General features: G+C 41.6%; 1 protein-coding gene across 1 annotated transcript in view; it reads left to right on the forward strand.

Annotated features, from left to right (window-relative positions):
* The first annotated feature begins 3751 nt into the window (after positions 1 to 3751).
* Positions 3752 to 18237, forward strand: part of znf407 (zinc finger protein 407) — a 146980-nt gene continuing 132494 nt past the window's right edge. Inside the window, exons 1-4 of the mRNA XM_071470007.1 lie at positions 3752 to 3904; positions 5850 to 6575; positions 6776 to 9031; positions 16655 to 16769. Coding sequence (XP_071326108.1) covers positions 5918 to 6575; positions 6776 to 9031; positions 16655 to 16769 — 3029 coding nt within the window. The 5' untranslated portion in view covers positions 3752 to 3904; positions 5850 to 5917. The remainder of the gene's footprint in view (positions 3905 to 5849; positions 6576 to 6775; positions 9032 to 16654; positions 16770 to 18237) is intronic.

Consider the following 18237-nt stretch of genomic DNA (forward strand, 5'->3'; position numbering starts at 1 on the left):
AGAGCCATCCTTAATGTTATTACTAACATCTGTGCCTTTTGTGCTAATTGGGCAACAGAGTTAAAAACACCTGTGTGGGTGGAGCTTGGGTGAACAGGGTCCTTAAATAAGTGAGATCATGTAAGGTAAGGTACACCTTATCGTCCCGCAGGGGAAACTTCTGGTACAAGGACTGAAAATAGTGACGATATAAATACAGTTAATGATAAATACATAAGGATGTTGACTTTAGTTGTCTTTCTTTTCTTTCCCTGGTGTATTTATTTAATTGAGCATCACCTGGAAACAGTAACAAGGAAGTGAGAATGTGATATGTTTATAGCTACACTATATGTATATAGAAATGTACATTGAGCAAAAATATAAACACACAGATTTGCTGCCCTTTTTCATTAGCTGAAATAAAAGATTAGAATTTTTTTTTAGCACACAAAATGCTTCTTTCTCTCAAATCTTGTTCTCAAATGTGTTTAAATCCATGTTAGAGAGCACTTCTCCTTTGCCAAGATCGTCCGTCCCACCTCACAGGTGTACCATATCCAGAGGCCGATTACACACGATCGCTACACAGGTGTGCCTTGGGCTGGTGTGGTGGCCACACTTGCAGCCACACAATAAATGTTGGTAACCCCCATGCACTGATACCTTTTTAGTTATCTTAAAGCTGATCAAATAAAATGTAAGTACAAATAAATAGATGTAATAAAAATGTATTTTGAAAAAAGACATTTATCAGGCATGGAACCATGGACTTCAAGGATGTTGAGGTCCTGGGCTGTAATAGTTACATGTGGCCTGCAGTTTTTGAGGCTAGTTGGATGTACTGCCAAATTCTCCGACAAGACATCGGAGACACCTTATGGGAGTGAAATGACCATTTCACAGGCAACAGCTCTAGTGAACATTCGGCATGTCATTGCACACTCCCTCAGAACATGCAGCATCTATGGTATTGTGCTGTGTGATAAAACTGCACATTTAAGAGTGGACATTTGTTGTGACCTGCCCTGGGCGCACCTGTGCAATAATCATGTTGGGTAATCAGCATCTTGATATCCCACACCTTTCAGGTGGACGTATTATTTTGGCAAATAATTGCTCACGTCAGTTAATACGAATGGTTAATACAAACATCTACAGGATGGCAATTATAGATCATATAACTGCTGTTATGACTGTGGATTAAGACCACTTTCATTACTTACAAATGGCAATATAAAAAATGGTAGGCTTAACTGGTCTGACCATAATAGCTACCTTTAAGGAGCAATGAAGTTTATATCTAATATGTGCCTCGTGCATGTAAAATGTGAAAGTTTGTAACATTCAGGTGAACTCTGCTCTGCTATTACAACACTGTCATATTTTATTGCAGAAATGACCCCTTTCATAATGTCACAAGACCAGGTCAACACTCATACGCAGTATTTTAATGCAGCTAAATTCCCAATAAAGCTGTTCTCATTTAAATGTGTTTTTCTGTTTCTGTTGTCAGACAACAGAACAAGTATGAAATAGTGACAGAAACAGTGTCCATTAAGACGACATGTTAAACAACAGTCACCTCCAAGCCATTTCTAAGCTGCTGCTCCGCTGCTACAATCCGGATTTTATAACCATGAGCCGCCTGAAGAAATCAACAAATGCATAGCCCAAATTAAAGACAAATGCTGTGCTGTGATTTCAACTATATTGTAAAATGATCACTTAGAGAGAAAGTCAGAGGAGACAGAATATCTTTTTTGTCTCTAATACAGTGCACAATTCACAATAGATTTCAACCATGTAGTTCCACAAAAGGTGACTGTATTAGAGGCAGGTCCTTATTTCTAATTCCCTCAGTTTGATATGTTTGATAAGCCTTGTTCTCAGTTGCTCCTATTTGCCATGTTGAAGTTACTGCAGTACATATTAATACAAACTCAACACTTCCTGTACATGTTTCAAATTAAAATTAAAATGAGTGTGTCAGTGGACAGAAATCATTTATTTCCTAACAGGGCTTTTATTGTAGAGCTGACATGCTGTAGGATACATATTGTCTCACTTCAGGGTGTTAGATCTGCTAGTTTCTTCCCTCCACTCCTTGCAGCTCTTGTGCAGCTGGGAAACCAGGGCAGCAAGGTGACTGTCCATAATAAGAGGAGTAGCCCTAACTCCACAGTTGGCAACAGTTGGTAACCATACCCAGTCCAGCCATATACTGGGTTCATATCCAGTTGTATTTGAAAAAAAGTCTCTAAATCTAGAGACAAATGCGCTAATAAAACTGTTTGTGTCATTTCATTTTGAAAGAACCATGGCCAATCGGGAAACTCCAACACAGTCACTTGGCATTCGGCTGGCCAGTGTTGGTCAGTTGATCAGTCAGCCAGTCAATCATGGACATTCAGGATTATAGGGTTGGCCTCGCTTTTGCGAGGCCAACCCTCGCTTTTGCGGTTAAGATGTCAAAGCTGCAGGTCAGCTCTTTTAAATGTGGATTTTTCTCTATGTATATTAATATTTGAGCTTACAAATACAAACTATTTAAATATGCAATTTTCTTCAAAGAAAAAATGAAAGTACTATGAAAGCTGGAAAGAAAATGTGAACAAAAATAATAAAATAATAAAAGTTTTAAAGAAGCACCACTGATAAAAACAGAGAATAAAGCGGTGTCGACCAAAGCCAACCTCCCCTCTTTTAATAGACAACTAATGGAGAAAAATGAATGATGAATCCTAATGAAAAATGGGGGAGGAGGGGGGTCTGTGTTTCCAACCATCCATGTCATATAATTTTGACTGTGATGAATTAAAGAAAATTATTGCAAAAGTAAACTGTGTATTCATTGTAGGAGGTATCATTTATCACCTCCTGACCTGTCAGACTACTTAATCAATTAATGTCCATGCATTAATCCATCTTCAGTCTTTCTATAAAGCTAACTGGATGTCCTGTGAAAGTGGTCATTCATCACATGCTGACCATGAGAAAAAAAAAGAAAAACACACACACACACACACACCGTCTTTGAATAAGCCATATGCTAAACTGACTTAAAAATGTCATAACAATTTGATGACAACTCACAAAGGTAAATGAAATTTGGCGACAAAGGAAAGATGATGCTTTATTTTCAGATTTTTTTAAGAATAGCAGCCAACCAAATTCACTGGCTTGAATTTCCTTGCTTTACTTTCCAAAAATAAATTACCAGAAATATTTTCTTTATATTATTTAAAGATAATGTGCCAGGGATCTCTGGTTTGTATTGGGTTTGTAGACATATAATTTTTTTTTTAAACTTCCATCAAAAGGATAACTCACTCACCTGGACACTACATTACTATATTACTATATTACTACTAAGACCTCAGAAATGTAATATGTGTTACATTCAAATTAATATGTCAGCCTGTAAAGGTCACTCTTCAGCCTCTTTAAAAAATAAAATAATAATAATTACATATACATGCATACTTATATACACATACATACGCATATAGCTTGTATGTTGGTGTGTGCGTGTGTAATGTGAAACCTATGTGTAAATCATGTCATTAAACGCATCACACAATTAGATGCATCGTAATATAGTACATTAGTACTAGTAGCCTAGTACAGTTACAATGATGAGCAGCAAAACTTTACAAATTTCACCATTGGCGTTTTGGTTATTCTCCAAAGAGTCTTCAAATATCACAAAGTTCAATGTGCTGCAGTTACTTTATGTGTGTTCTGCTCGTTTTTCCCCACGGAACAAGAATGCAGCGTTTGACCAAATCAGCTGATACAGAAAAAAAGAGAAGCCATGGGCAGGAAAGCCGCCCTCTCCTGTGACGCATGGTTCGCGCTACGGTACGCCATTTGTGTCTAGCACCAAAAAGCGCGGACGGTGGAAATAGTCGTATAACTAGAGGTAAGTTTACTTAAGATTTGACGGCAATGCCTAATTATTAATCGAGTTGCTTTCGTTGAAACAACAGACGACTCTCTGGGTTGTTTTCATGCACTGTTTCGGTAATATAGACCACTGTTTTAGAGGTCGACGTTAGCCTCCTTTTTGGGCCTCTGTGCTGCCGTCGTTTTCCAAGCCTTGTAGCGATTTAGACCCGCCTTTGCCCTGCTGTGATTGGCCTACGCGACTGATCTCGCAATTTAATTGGGCGCGCTGTGTGTATCTCAAAGTACATTTAGGAAGCACATTGCTAGTTAGCATGTTAGCCACGGTAACCATCAGCAGTACGCACAACAAGTTAACCTAATTTGTGCCCTGGTACAGCGTTTTACACTCCAACACGGATGTTTTGCGTTGTGTTGCTGCGGTTTCCCGTGTGCAGTCTAAAGCCTGTTCGGCTAACTTAACATTACTTTTAAGCTAATGCCGGACGGTTAGCAGTTGGTGTTAAACCGCTGGAAATTCACCCAGATCGAGTTAGCGGTTAATTAGCAAGTTGGCAGTGTGGATAACTTGTGTTCATAGTCTTGCTGAACGGATACGGAGCTGTACCAGAGGCAGACGCAGTATTTGTTGTCCCTGTCTGATGCTATCCCAGCCGACACCGTAGCCTTCTGTACACAAGCTGGTGGTTCTCTGATCCGTAGAGGGAACGTTATACTGAACTCCCCGTTATAAACTTGGAAACATAAATTAGACACAACCCGTTATAGTTCACACAGAAGCCACTCTTCATTTCGCCGCACAGTGAACTTAATGTTACTGACCAAATAAGTCGCACGTCACTGAAAATGATAACTTTGTATGTTGCCTCTTCTGTTAATCCTCCAGTCGTATTCTACCAAAACACACAGTGGATGGCGGTATTGAGCACAATGAGCTCATTCATGAAGTGCCCATTGGTTGACCTCAGCAGTCCCTGTCTGAACTGATCTGAATCTCTAAGATCATTTTTATCACAGACACTGCATTTAGGTTTGCGAGTCCTACAGAACTCGTGAGTTTAGGTAAAGGGCATTATCCACAGTGTCACTTTAACCCTTACTTATTTTAAAATAAAACTTAGATGATAAGGAATTTAAAGTATTTCTTCCTTTGTGACAATTTAATCCTGCATTGCAGGAAGCATAATAATAATTGCTCAAAACAACCCCTATATTTTATACAAAAAATGTATTATGTGGTGTTTGAGAGAGCTTGAATTAAGAAAACTAGAATTGACAAAGCATATGAAAATAAAGGAAACGTCACCACTGTGACAACACATATGTCACATTTAGAAAAAAAGCTGCAGATTACTTAAACACAAGCACATTTAGGAACATATTCATAGGATTGACTACAATATGTGCCTAAAAGAAACTTCATGTACAGAAAATACAAGCAAAGAGAAAGGTTGCAGTGCATTGAGCTCTTTCAGACAACGTTAAGTTACATAGCATCTTTGTTAATAAAAAGACATGTTGAAACAGTTACAACTATGCAATGCATTTGAATTATGGTTATTCAAATTTAAATGTTTAGCTGCAATTTAGTGAACTATCCTGGCAATGACTGTAGCTCTACTGAATCATATCTACAGGCTTTTAGTGATGCATCTTTAACCAGCAATAACATATATACTGCATTTAATGACTGACAAAAGTGGATGTGTATTTTGCTAATTCAAAAAGCAGCAACCGCCTGCTCTAATGCTGGAGACAATTTGTGTCTGGAGGCACTAGATGGCGACATTTACTTGTGTTTGGTCAGACAGTGTTGCTAAAGGGCTGATCACTTGTGAGAAGCTTGTGGTTAATTGCCCACTTTGTGCCTAATGCACTTAACTTGTTTACAGAATTTTCTTTCATTTACTGAATTGTGGTTCCAATTAAAACATTTTTTTTTTTTTTTTTTTTTTCCCCAGGAAGTTTGATCCGGCATTGATGATAGCAGTCAACTACGCTGTTAGATGGAATTATAGCAGGGTATGATATGGATAAAACTTTGATATCAGGAAAGAAGGCTGAAAGTGACACTAGTGGGAAGGTGCAGCCAGATGATGTGGAAATGGAGGACAGTAAAAGACCCAGTTCACCCAGCAGGACTGCTGAGCTCGATGAAGCAGATGAGGAACTCGCTGAGAAGCTGCAGCCAGACTCCTTACCTGGAGATGGGGATAACCTCTGCACAATTTGTGGCTTCTCAGCCAAATGCCCCAGGTCACTGAAGATTCACTATGCACGAAAGCATGGAAAGAACTCAAAGAACAATGATAAAACTGCAAAGCCGACTGCAAAAAGTGAAAATATCGGTGAAATCAGTCCGGCCGAAAACCAACAGGAGGCAGACATGGAGACAGAAAGTGGTGCTGAGGTTAAACAAAACCAGGAGCCTGATCTTTCGGAATTGAGATCATCAGCCAGTGACAATGGCATGAACGCAACGAGTTTAACCAAAAAGCAAAGTGTATCAGACAAACAGCAGGCAGACCAAGAGGAGGTGATCCCTATCCAAGAGAGAAGAGTAAGCAGGCGAACCCCCAAGCCTAAGATGATTCACTCTTGCAACTACTGTGGGCAGGAATTTAGGGACAAGGCTCCTCTAGATGTTCACATTCAGAGATACCACATCAAAGACACCCCGTACACATGTGAGTATTTCAGTATGTGAGTACTGGTAGTTTTTGGGTGAATTTTCACTTAATGCAATATTAAAAATATGTTTTAGTTTTAACCAAGTTTTTTTTTTTTTACCCTTCTGGATTTATTCAAAGTTATGACTGGAGACATTTTCTTTACTCGATCTTTTTAAATAGATGGTTGAAAAGTGTTTCTCTGAAATGTCTTTTAGTTGATGCTGATGAGAACATGGATGATGATGAGGAAGCTGAGGATGCTGGCAGCTCTGTGAAGGCTACTCCAACACGAATGGCGCCCAAACATCCGCACAGCAGGTTCCAGCTGAAGTGTGCACACTGTGACTTTAGGGTCAGTACCCCTGCGCTGCTGGAGAGCCATGCTCGAGTCAAACACCTGGACCAGCAGTGGTTCCGCTGCAAGTTGTGCAACTTTTTTTCGGCCACACCTGAGTGGATGGATACTCACCTGTCCTCAGATAGCCACATGCAGCAGCAGAAAGGGAAGAAAAGTGGAGAGTCTTCCTCATTTGAAGTCTACGTTGAGTGCGTCAGCAGAGACAGTACTGAAGATGGTGCAAATACAGATGATAGGGCTCAGGCTCGTGGAGAAGAGGTGGCTGCTTTGACAGTAGGAGACCAGGAAACAGAAGAGGCAGTGGAGGCTGCTAAAGCTGTGTTGGTTGAGGTGGAAGATTTAGAGCTTGAACCTCCCAGAAAGAAAAGAGGAAGACCGAACCAAGGGGCAACGACCACTTGTGGATACTGTGGCCTGGTTGTGTCCAACGCCACCAACCTCAGTGTTCATGTTCGCCGTAAACACAGCAAGGAGTATGGATACAGCTGCACTCTGTGCAACTATAGCTGCGTGACCAAAGGAGACATGGATCGTCACTGTATCACAAAGAAACATGTTAGACGAGCACAAGAGTGTGCTAATAAGAATCCAGTCAGCAATCACACAAGTGCGTCACCGCCGGAACCCACAAGTATACAAGCCGAGGAACCAAATGCAGCCCCACAGACCACCGACAAAGTGCAGGAATCTAACAACACAGACTCTAAGGAAGACAGCAGAGAGGAGCCAATGCAGTCAGACACAAGCCAGAAAAAAAGTAAATATGACTCTGTTAATGCTTGCAGCCACTGTGATTTTGTTGCTCAATCAATCCCTTCGCTCCATCTCCACGTCAAGAGAAAGCACACCAAAGACTTTGAGTATGTCTGCCTAGCATGTAGCTACTATGCTGTAACGAGCAGGGAAATGTCTCGGCATGCAAACACAGAGAAGCACAAACAAAAAAGCCAGAAATACCTGGAGCCACTCGGGGGTGAGGGACAACAAGCTTTGGCACTTCCAGTGAAGGTGAAGGAGGTCGTAGACCTTGATGAGGCAAACTCTAAACCTGAATGTGAACCGCCTAGCCCCACAAAAGAGTCTGAATCTTGTTCGGATGACAGTCAGGCTATGGAAAGTCAGAGTACAGCTGCACCCTCCGTCACCACAGAACCTGTCGATGCTGTTGTAAGTGTCGCTGGCAGTGCAGATGAGAAGCAAGCAGAGAACATCACTTCTTCCACTGGTGGCGTATCAGATCCAACTGACCAGGCTATTAGACTTCCAGAACTGTCTGAACCCCAGCAGGCTCCAGCAGACCTTCAGTCTGCAGCTGACCAGTCTGCACAGCAGGAGAGCCAGGAGGATGGGGATAAACAGGCAGACGATGAACGTTTAAATGCTGATGTTATGATTGTAGATGCAAAAAGCGACAGCTCTCATTCAGATACACAAATGTCCAAAGCCCCTCCCTTTGATGCCTGCATTGTATCCATGAAGACCCTTGCTGAGCAGGAGCAGACGCTGCAGGAAGGTCTGGCTCTGGAAGGCGAGGCTACTGTGATATGTCTGACTGGAGGCTCATCAGTGCCCTCTGGCCTCACGGCCCCCAGTTCTTCATATGTTAAGAAGCTCAAACCCAAGGAGGTGAAGGTGAGAGAGGAAGCCAAAGGAAGCGGCTCTCGCATACGCTGCGAGGATTGTGGCTTCATGGCCGACGGCATCAGCGGTCTCAACGTCCACATCTCAATGAAGCATCCATCCAAGGAGAAGCACTTCCACTGCTTGGTGTGCGGTAAATCGTTCTACACCGAGAGCAACCTGCACCAACACCTGACCAGCGCCGCCCACCTACGCAATGAGCAGAACAGCGTGGAGGAGCTGCCTGAAGGGGGAGCAAGCTTCAAGTGTGTGAAATGCACAGACCGCTTCGAAACGGAGCAAGATCTCTTTGTTCACATTAAGGAGAAGCATGAGGAGCTCCTCAGAGAAGTCAACAAGTATGTGTTGGAGGACACGGAGCAGATCAACCGTGAGCGTGAGGAGAACCAGGGCAGTGTGTGTAAATACTGCGGCAAGGTGTGCAAGAGCAGCAATTCCATGGCCTTCCTGGCTCACATTCGTACACACACCGGTATGTACCCTGCTTCTGTTCGCTCACACACTCTTTCTTTCTCCTGCTCTCTGGGTCTCACACACATACTGTCTGTGTGCACCAGTGCACTATGTGCTCTATGCAAAAAGCTGGTCAAAGCTATTACAACTGATTTTACATATGACATTGAATAAAGAAGATGAATTAGAGGAGCATCTTAACCCTATAGCCCACTACAAACACTACATGACAGCACACTATTAGGGAGATGTTCATAACACTTAATGTTTGATCTCCCAGCAAATATTTTAGTGTTTTACAGAACCACACTGTATTTGTGGCGGTAGCTGAGGAATGGGTGGGATGGGTGGCAGCTCTCTTAAATAAATTACTGTATTTAATAGTAACATATAAGGTGCTCCACTGCAAATGTTTTAAATAAATAACAGTATATTCAGCTCCATTGCTTCACATTGTGTCAAACATATTACAACCCCTACTGCCTCGGGTCGGTGAGGGTTGATTACACATTGTGATTGGCCAATGAGCCCAGTCCCTGATCACGCACGCAGCAAACTCTCATGCGCACCCTGAATGACAGCCACACAAAGAGGTGTGGATTGGATGTGGATTTTTACTTTAGATGCATTGTTGTGCAGTGTATGAACTTATGTGGACTAGAAATATGATCACTGGATCATGTCAAGTTCCACTAAAAAATCGTAAGGGAAAACTGATCCTTTTGTGTAGATGTTCAGCTATTAGATCTCTGTTTTTAGGTACAACCGTATTGAGTGGGGAGGTACAGCCTCTTCTTTGGCAACTCAGGCTAATGTTAAGGCTACTATCTACTGCAGCCAGGTAATAGCTGTTTCAGTAGAGATGAAGGTAAAGATTGATTGAGCTTCAGACCAGCAGGAGAGACGCTAATGGACCCCAGATTGGGATTCCCTGAGCAACGCTTGGTCAGAGACATGTGCGACTCATAATTGATGTGTCCATTACCAAGACTCAGTTGTAATTATAGTCAATAAGTCTCTGTAAATGTGTTAAAGCTTAGGCTAAAAGCATTGGAAGTCCAAAGAGAGGTGGGCTAATAATTTAAAATAATCAATGCAGACGTATTCAAAGCCCTTAATTTCCCTTGTGTCTGTACGTCCATGTTTGTGTATATGTGTGTGAGCACTTGTATGCCTAGTGAATGTGTGTATATGCCAGCCTTCATGGCTAGCTGATTATCCTCAATCCATTAAAATTTATCTTGTCATTTATAATGCAAAGCAGGGCTGCGTTGTTCAGGGCTTTGGCTGCGAAATGTCCAGCAGGTTAAGAACATAGGGCGCTCCATTACTTTTCCCTGACCATGTGTATTAATTGCTTTTAAAATCAACTTAATGCAGGAACGAGATGTGAGGGCGCCATCAATAAATGCCCTTCGCTGCCTTCTATGGTCCATCCCCCTTTCAGCCCAAACTTTAATGGGACTTTAATTGAAGTCTGTGCTCTGTGCTAACCACATGTGTACATGAGTGTATGCGTCTTTGTGTGTGTATGAAGTGTCTGCTGAATGGGAGATAAGATGGGATTGTTTCCACTTTTGGACTGCTTGGTGGATGGTTTGTGCAGGTATTGTAGCTTTTTCATGTAGCTCTTGTCAGAAAACCCTGAAGATAATATTCCCTACATGGCCTCACTGAATACCGGTCAAGTACTTAAAAGAGTCTGCTGATTTCACTCCATTCACTCCATTAAGTCGTCATATGGCCATTACTTGAAGGGGCTGAAATGTGCTGGTGTAATATATCCTGATATTTTTTCACTGTTGTCATATAAGAGGGAAAAGCGATGTATTTGCTGGGGAAGAGAAACAATTAATTTTTTTTTGTGATAGGTATGCCAGTCCCCTTGTGTGCCAAAGTCAGACTGCTTACTGCTCAAATCAGTTTGCTTAAAGCTATGAGAATTGGAGGTTAAAATCCTGATGATTAATGTTGAGCTCCCACTTTCTTCTTATTAACGGTTAGTCTATATGTATTCATGATTTTACCCTGTGTCATAATTCTTGAGTTTTGAGGTCACTTTCTTAGCGTTACTTAAGAAAATGAAAGCTGTGACGCTGAGGTCCCAACAGATGGCTTCAAGTCAAGGGCACGTTCTCAGGTTTCAAATGATGAATAGTTTGTTTTTTAGGTTTACTTCTTTTTATTCAATTGAGTTATGTTCTTGTTTATAAGATTACATCTCCACTTTCATTTATGCTGTTCTTACTTGTGGGAAGCACCTATTTCTCTTTATTTTTTGACAACATATGCAAGTTGTTGTTATTGCTAAGTTCCCTCATTACAGTGAATTATTCACCTTTTATATGGTGGTCGTTTATTCTGGGAGTTTGTTTGTGGAGCTCTGGAGTAGCACGGTGGGGGTCTGCCAGTTTCTGGGCTGGGAGCATGTCCACATCCTTTTAATTAAGACCTAGTTTTTATTCACTTGATTAATCAGTGAAATCAGGAGACGGTGGTGGGAGGCTGCACACAGATTTGTCACTTTGTCCCTTAAAGGAAACGCATACACATGCTTGCATTTTGCCAATGAGGGTACAGCTGGAATTTGCATTTTGAGGTAAATTGGTCACTTTTTCACTGGAGTGAGCTGTCTGACCTCAGACTGAGCCTCAACATAATGGACACACATGCCATGCATGCATGTTCACACACAGGATGTGATGTGTGTTTGTAGAAATAACTGAAAAGTAAAATGCAAAGTATTCCACTGGCCTGCCGTATGTCAGGATTTTTTTTTTTTTAATTTCAACAAATTTTGAACGTAATGCATGGTAATGAACACAGTTTAACCAATACGAGCTTTTGAAATAGAAACTTCTAAGGTCCTTACATCATTGAAGTTATTTGGTGTTTTTCCACAGGATTATATCTTTTATCAAGAGCAGAAGCTTTTAAAAGCACTTTTAAAGCATAATGGGACATTAAAATCAACACTGAAAGCCCTGTCTTTGCCCAGACACACTGTGATGAGGGAGAACCCTCTGTCCAGTGAAAAGTGAATGGCACCTCAAATCAACATGTTGTGTTTATTTGACTTTATTAAGCCCAAGTCCATTTTGCAACCAGATCCAGACCCAAACAGGAAAAAATGAACAAAAAGATCACATTCACAATGAAAATGAAATGTTAAAGGGGTTTTTAATGATGAAGAATGATATGTCGATTTGACTGCATGATGTCTTTACTAACCATCACCATTGCTCTCCATCGAACTGCTCTCCTACTATTTTGACGGCTAAAAAAATCTGTGAAAGCTGAGTCAAAGTGAAAATAGGAAGTAGACTGGTACAAGACTGAAGTATGTGCAGCTCTAGATTTAATTGCTGTTTCTTCATGCCAGTGCCTCCCACTGCAGCGATCAGCACGCAGGCAGTGGAGGAACTGGTGAAACAGTGTGGCAGAGGGAAGTGTCCAGGCTTCAGAAGTCTCTGAATGAGCTGGCACAGGACAACAAGAACACACTGGGGGACAACTCGTCTCTGAGGAGAACTGTTGGCGAGCTGAGGAGGGAGCTGGCCAAACTTGGTGAGGACAATTCTTTCAGACAGTCTCCAGAGGATGGTGGGAAGGGTAAACGCCAGGGACGACAGTGGTGACCAGCACTGTGAACAGCAGCTTTTAACTCCATCGTCAGAGCAGTTTCCACCACTTTCACCCTCTCCAAGCACCCCACAGACACTGGCCTGCTATTCCTCCTCAAGTTGTACAGAGACATGATTTTCACTGTGCTTGCCATCGTCGCTGGATGGGGCCTCCGCTAATAACTGTGCACCAGCTGTACAAACACTATCAACCCCTGATATCTTAGCAGACATTGTTCTGCAGACTGTGGATTCAGAGGTTTGAAGACAATATGCAAAACACAGATATTGCTGTGACTGTCTGAATGATGATGCAGCAAAGATATTAATGATGATTGTGGAGCCTGGGAGCGGGTAAAGGAGCTTCTTCAGAACAGTTTTAAGGACATTTCAGACCAGGAATAGAAAAGCATAAGACACCATGTTAATGAAAGACTAAGATCCCAGGAAGGTGGATTCGAGGACAGAAAGGTGTTTTTTTTCATTGACAAAGATTTATTGTACATCTCGCCCTATGTTTAGGACAGTGACAGTGACATAGGTGCACAGTAAATCAGTTTGGTGGTGCTTATCACTTTTAAAGATCTTTATTAGAAATGTCAGTTTTTCTTTGTTTTCTTATATGTACTGTATAATTCTGAGACTGTAGGTCTATTTCCAATCATGAATTGTGTCATAAAATGGCAAATGCTGGTGCTTCATTACTATTTATTGCTCATACCTAACCTGTCTATTGTTGTGGGAATGTTAACAGCTGCCTGGCATTTCGTTTGCTTTATTTTGTACCAGAGGGAAAGGGGTGTGTTTTCAGTTGTCTTTAGCCAATTAGAGGCTTTTGTTTTCTGGCTTTTTACATTACAACACTACACACAAATACCTAAGCACCAGCTCCGAAAGCCGTCCTGCAGAAAAAATGTTCCATTGCTCTGCTAATGGGTCGTCAGTAGCAAGGACACCCAACCTCCATAAACCAGGCAGCTATACATAGTTCATTAAAAAGAGCATGCCACTATGAATCTGTTGCCTTTCTCTACCAGTCATGCACATGAAGTTCAGTTTGCTCATCATGAGGACTCAGACTTACTCAGTCTGTGAGAACAGTTGCGTAACGTCTCCTGTGGCTGTGGAGGAAACTTTCAAAGTTTGAAAAAAGGACCCCGTTGATGTTGTCAGGTTCATCTTCCACCTGGGCTTCAGACTAAGATGTTTAATAGAATGTGGTTTTAAAGAAGGGATTATTTAGGGGGCAGGGGGTTCATGAATGACGCTATCAAGTTGCATTATGGGAAATGAAAGATCCAGCGTTTTTGGAGCTTCAAGCACATTAACGACAAAACCTCAGAGTTTTTTGGACCGTGCTGCTTCAATTTTGAAATCCTTTCTTTTTTTTGTTTGTTTTTAAATGTGTCTTTTGTGAATCCCCCAGTTTGTTTTTATCACTGGAGTATCTCTGTAATCCAGATACAGATTTTAAAAGCTTTAACAAAATTTTGTTTTTTTAAATTTCCTGAGTACTATTCCACGGATGCCATCAAACTCTGCGTTTAGCCACCGCGGGAGGAAGAGACACTTATTTCCTCTTCTCTTCCCCTCTAAAAATATACTCTAACATGCAGTTACAGTATCTTTTTCACAGGCTGCCAACATGCACAGCTGAAATTTCCCTAAAAAGATTCATGTTAAATATTTTCCTTGACTTGTGGCACTACATTAACCACACTATAATCCATCCACCGTAATGTAAAATAGATCTCTTAGCAGGCTATAATAACTAAAAACAATGTGACCGGTAAAAGTACATTTTGACTGGACATCTGCGACCCTGAGTGTGACAGATTACAACAGTGCTTGCTGCACAAACTGCGGTAGGGCTGCAGCCAACCCGTGGTGGAAATTGGGACACTCACATCCTAATGGTGAATATTAGCTGGTTGTAGAAATAAATATAACAAAGCTGACATTTATTTATATAAAATTATCATGTGTTATTCTCTTCCGCTGAACCTGAAGGTTAAAGCCAAGGCGAGTGTATGGCATGTACAAGTTATCACGTTTTGTGTGTGTGTGTGTGTGTGTGTGTGTGTAGTGAAACATTGCATGAGGTTCTTCTCTCCTCTCAGGAAATGAATTAGTCATCCCCTGTCTCATCTGGGATGTGCGGGAACCATCGCCCCTATGTGGATGGCAATATTAATTTAACATGACACTGCATTGATGGTCAATTTCAGTTTCACGGAGGCTGTTTAAGTGGAGTGGTGGAGTATTAATGTGATAAGATGTGAGAACTGAGGGACGTTACATCTCTCTCCTCTCTGCCATGTCTCATACTCAGCCAGCCATCTGGACAAATCAGCTCCCCACACGCCTCTCTCTCACCTCAACTTTAGGACGTGTGTGTGTGTGAGTGAGAAGGAGAGAGAATTATTGTCTCTCCTTCTGTTTGTCCATGGGTGATTATGTCTCGTGAATGTAATGTGTGTGTCTGTATGCACATGCATAGGTGTGAGGTGGGGCTCTGAATTTAGATGTAGGTATGTGTAGGTGTGATGGTGGGTGTGGTGTGAATGCGTATGTCTGACTTTTTGTTGTTGTGTTTTTTTTTTTTTCTGGGTGTTGATGGTTTTGTTGTGTGATTGTGTGTGTGTGTGTGTGTGTGTGTGTGCGTGTGTGAAGGTGTCTGCACATTTAGGTGTGAAGTTTGCAGTCATGTATAGGGGTTTTATTTGTTTATCTGCCTTTATTTGCTCCTGTGTGTGTGCCTTTGTAACTGTGTGTAGTGATTTGTGTGTGTGTGTGTGTGTGTGTGTGTAGTAGTATACTGTAGGGACATGTGAAATGCAGAAGCTGGCGTTGCTGTTGCCCATGTGTGGACCCCCACCCGCCCCCTGTGTTTATGGGCCTTGTTAGCACAGACTTGCCTTTCAATCTTCGTTACTGGCTCAAAATTCGATGTGTCGTACTTCCAGCTCACAGCAAGTGAACCGTGCATGAACGAATTAGTAATCTACACAAAGTGCTTAATCAAATCAGCGGCTGCCCCTGGAATAAATATTGTAGAACATCTTGGGATATTCACTGGGAGAGGGTGAGAGTTTGCTCAAAGATGCGTATGTGGATATCATACCAGGCTGCCACTTAGATTGGAGTGTCGCGCTGCGTGATGCTGGCCTGAATCTGGCTCAGGCAGCCAGAACAAGGCGTAGTTTAGGAGGAATTTGGTATAATTTCTATTTTCCACATCCAAATGCTTATGTTTAATTTTAGTAAATACATTTAGTAATGTTTAAAAAATATTTGGTTAAATTTAGAGTTGGGTTTTGTTAGGTGAGTCATGCGTATAACTCATGTTTTAAAAAAAAAAAAAAAAATTCTTGTGTATTTGTTATGAAGGACCCAGTTCCCTGTTTTAAGCCAGAAGATGTTTGTGCGTCACACAGACAGCGCAGACATCAGTCCTCGCAGCTCTGCTCTTAAATGACGGATGGCGGGCAGAAGCTTTGCCACTCTCTCAAACGCTACCCCGCCCTCTGGACTTATTAATGACAATAATTAGGGAGAAACCTCCCTGTGAAGCCCGCCAGAGTGATTAGCGCTTTAATGATGGAACGGGAGGTAGTGAGCGCACACAGAATTGATTTACGTATTCGCCCTGACCTTTGGAATCCAATTTACGCATCCACAGGCAAAGGAAGAGTAGGTAAGAGATGAAAGAGAGTGACAAGGATAGATCGAGAGTGAAAGAGGAGACGCCTGGCACTTGGAGTGTAACTGCACTTTTTATGGGGAGTAAGGGCTTCTGTTTTTATAATTCTGAAGTCATTTTGTGGCTGCGAAGTGGGTTGAAGTCTTAGCTCAGAACTAATAACACACTTACAAGCGTGGCATTGAAAAATGATCTGTATTGTAAAATCAAATTTCTGCCCAGCTGTTATGCAGTCATGTTTTATTAAACTTGCCACTTCTTTCTTTCAAACACAATATTATTGCGGCATATGAATTCTCCTTGCTTTGCTTTGCAGGATCTAAGCCCTTCAGGTGTAAGATCTGCAACTTTGCAACAGCTCAGCTGGGAGACGCCAGGAACCATGTGAAGAGACACCTGGGCATGAGAGAGTACAAATGCGACATCTGTGGGTGAGTTACAAGGATAAACAGCTGATAACAGAGACTGAAAACGCTTTGTAACTATCCATCCTTTAATGACTAACTAGTGTGCTTGTGTGTGTGGTTTTCTTAGAGGATGTAAGTCTAATTGATGTAGCCTGACTGAGTTCAGGGACCAATTAATTAACATTTAGATGATGATATTTCCTGCTGCCTCTGTAAGCACTGGAAACAGTCAGTTTAAGAGGAATTTTGGTTCAGTCTCCAGAACAGCTGGCACAGTTGAGAGTTGAAATGTAAAAGCAGGCTCCAGTGACAGTGAATGGTGCGTTCCTCCTACGGCCAACTTTAAATAGCATTTGTTTCAAACTAATTTATGATTCAAGCCAGTTTAACCCCGTCTGACCGCACAAGGAGAAGTGGGATGGGTTTGCTATTAATCTGAGGCAGATTTTTTTTTTTAAATCAGGGAGATTTTTTCGGTCTTTTAAAATGAATGAATAATAAATAAAACCTTCCCTCACACTGCCTAAAAGTGCTGCTAATCCAAAACATTTCATTGTCTTTAGAGAACCTTGGTGTCCTTTTGGCATCTTTTAATATTCTGGTGGAAACACTAAACACATGCTAATATTTGTTCAGACAAGAAAATAGGAAAAATGGTGGCACAGACTAAAAGCTGACTAAAAGATTTTAGGAATAGTCCCACATTAATGTGTGAATAAACTTGCTCTAACCTTTACCCGCTCCCAGGCCCTTCTTAAAATGACTACTACTACTACTCCTCATGAATTAAAGGTGAACAAAATATAGAGTTTACTTTACCTTCTTAATGGTTTCAGCTGTACAAATGATCTTAATTGGAAGTTTATGTACGTAACCATGAGCCTATAAATACCCAGTAGTGCAAGAGTACAATTATTATCCCGCTACCTTGTACCCCCTACACGTGGACCATATGTTGTGTTCGGCTCGTTCCATTCCCGTGGTAGACCTCCTCACTGCCTTGCCATGTTCAAATGGACGTGTTAAGCTGTTTAACATGCAGCTGGGGAATAGAGCAAATTGTGGGATTTCCAGCTTTGTGCCATTGAGCTTTTGCAGCTACCCACTTGCTAAGATGAAGACATATGTAGAGTTATTAGTTTCTCCCTCTGTGTAATTCTGAGTAAACCGTTCCATTTAGTTCAGTCACAGGCTTATTTTGTTCTTCTAAAGCCGAGCAGAGCGAATATGTTTATTTGCTCCCGCTGATGTTCGCAAACATATTACAGCAGGAGCAAACAAGCTTTGGTTTAAACACAGCTTCTCCTTTAATGAGAGGAAAGGCTCATGTTTCACAAGCCCTCCAGCTGAAACCCTCTTCTCCCAAGTGCTGCAAATGTGTTGGGCTTTGACCAAGTGCCCAGCTTTAGATAGACTCACACACACACACACACACACACACACACACATACATACGGAACAGATCTCCAATATGCCTTTAAATGGGACTAAT

The sequence above is a fragment of the Trachinotus anak genome, unplaced genomic scaffold (genome assembly GCF_046630095.1).
Source record: "Trachinotus anak isolate AG129_WGS33_773 ecotype Australia unplaced genomic scaffold, CSIRO_AGI_Tana_v1 ptg000032l, whole genome shotgun sequence".
Lineage (NCBI taxonomy): Eukaryota > Metazoa > Chordata > Actinopteri > Carangiformes > Carangidae > Trachinotus > Trachinotus anak.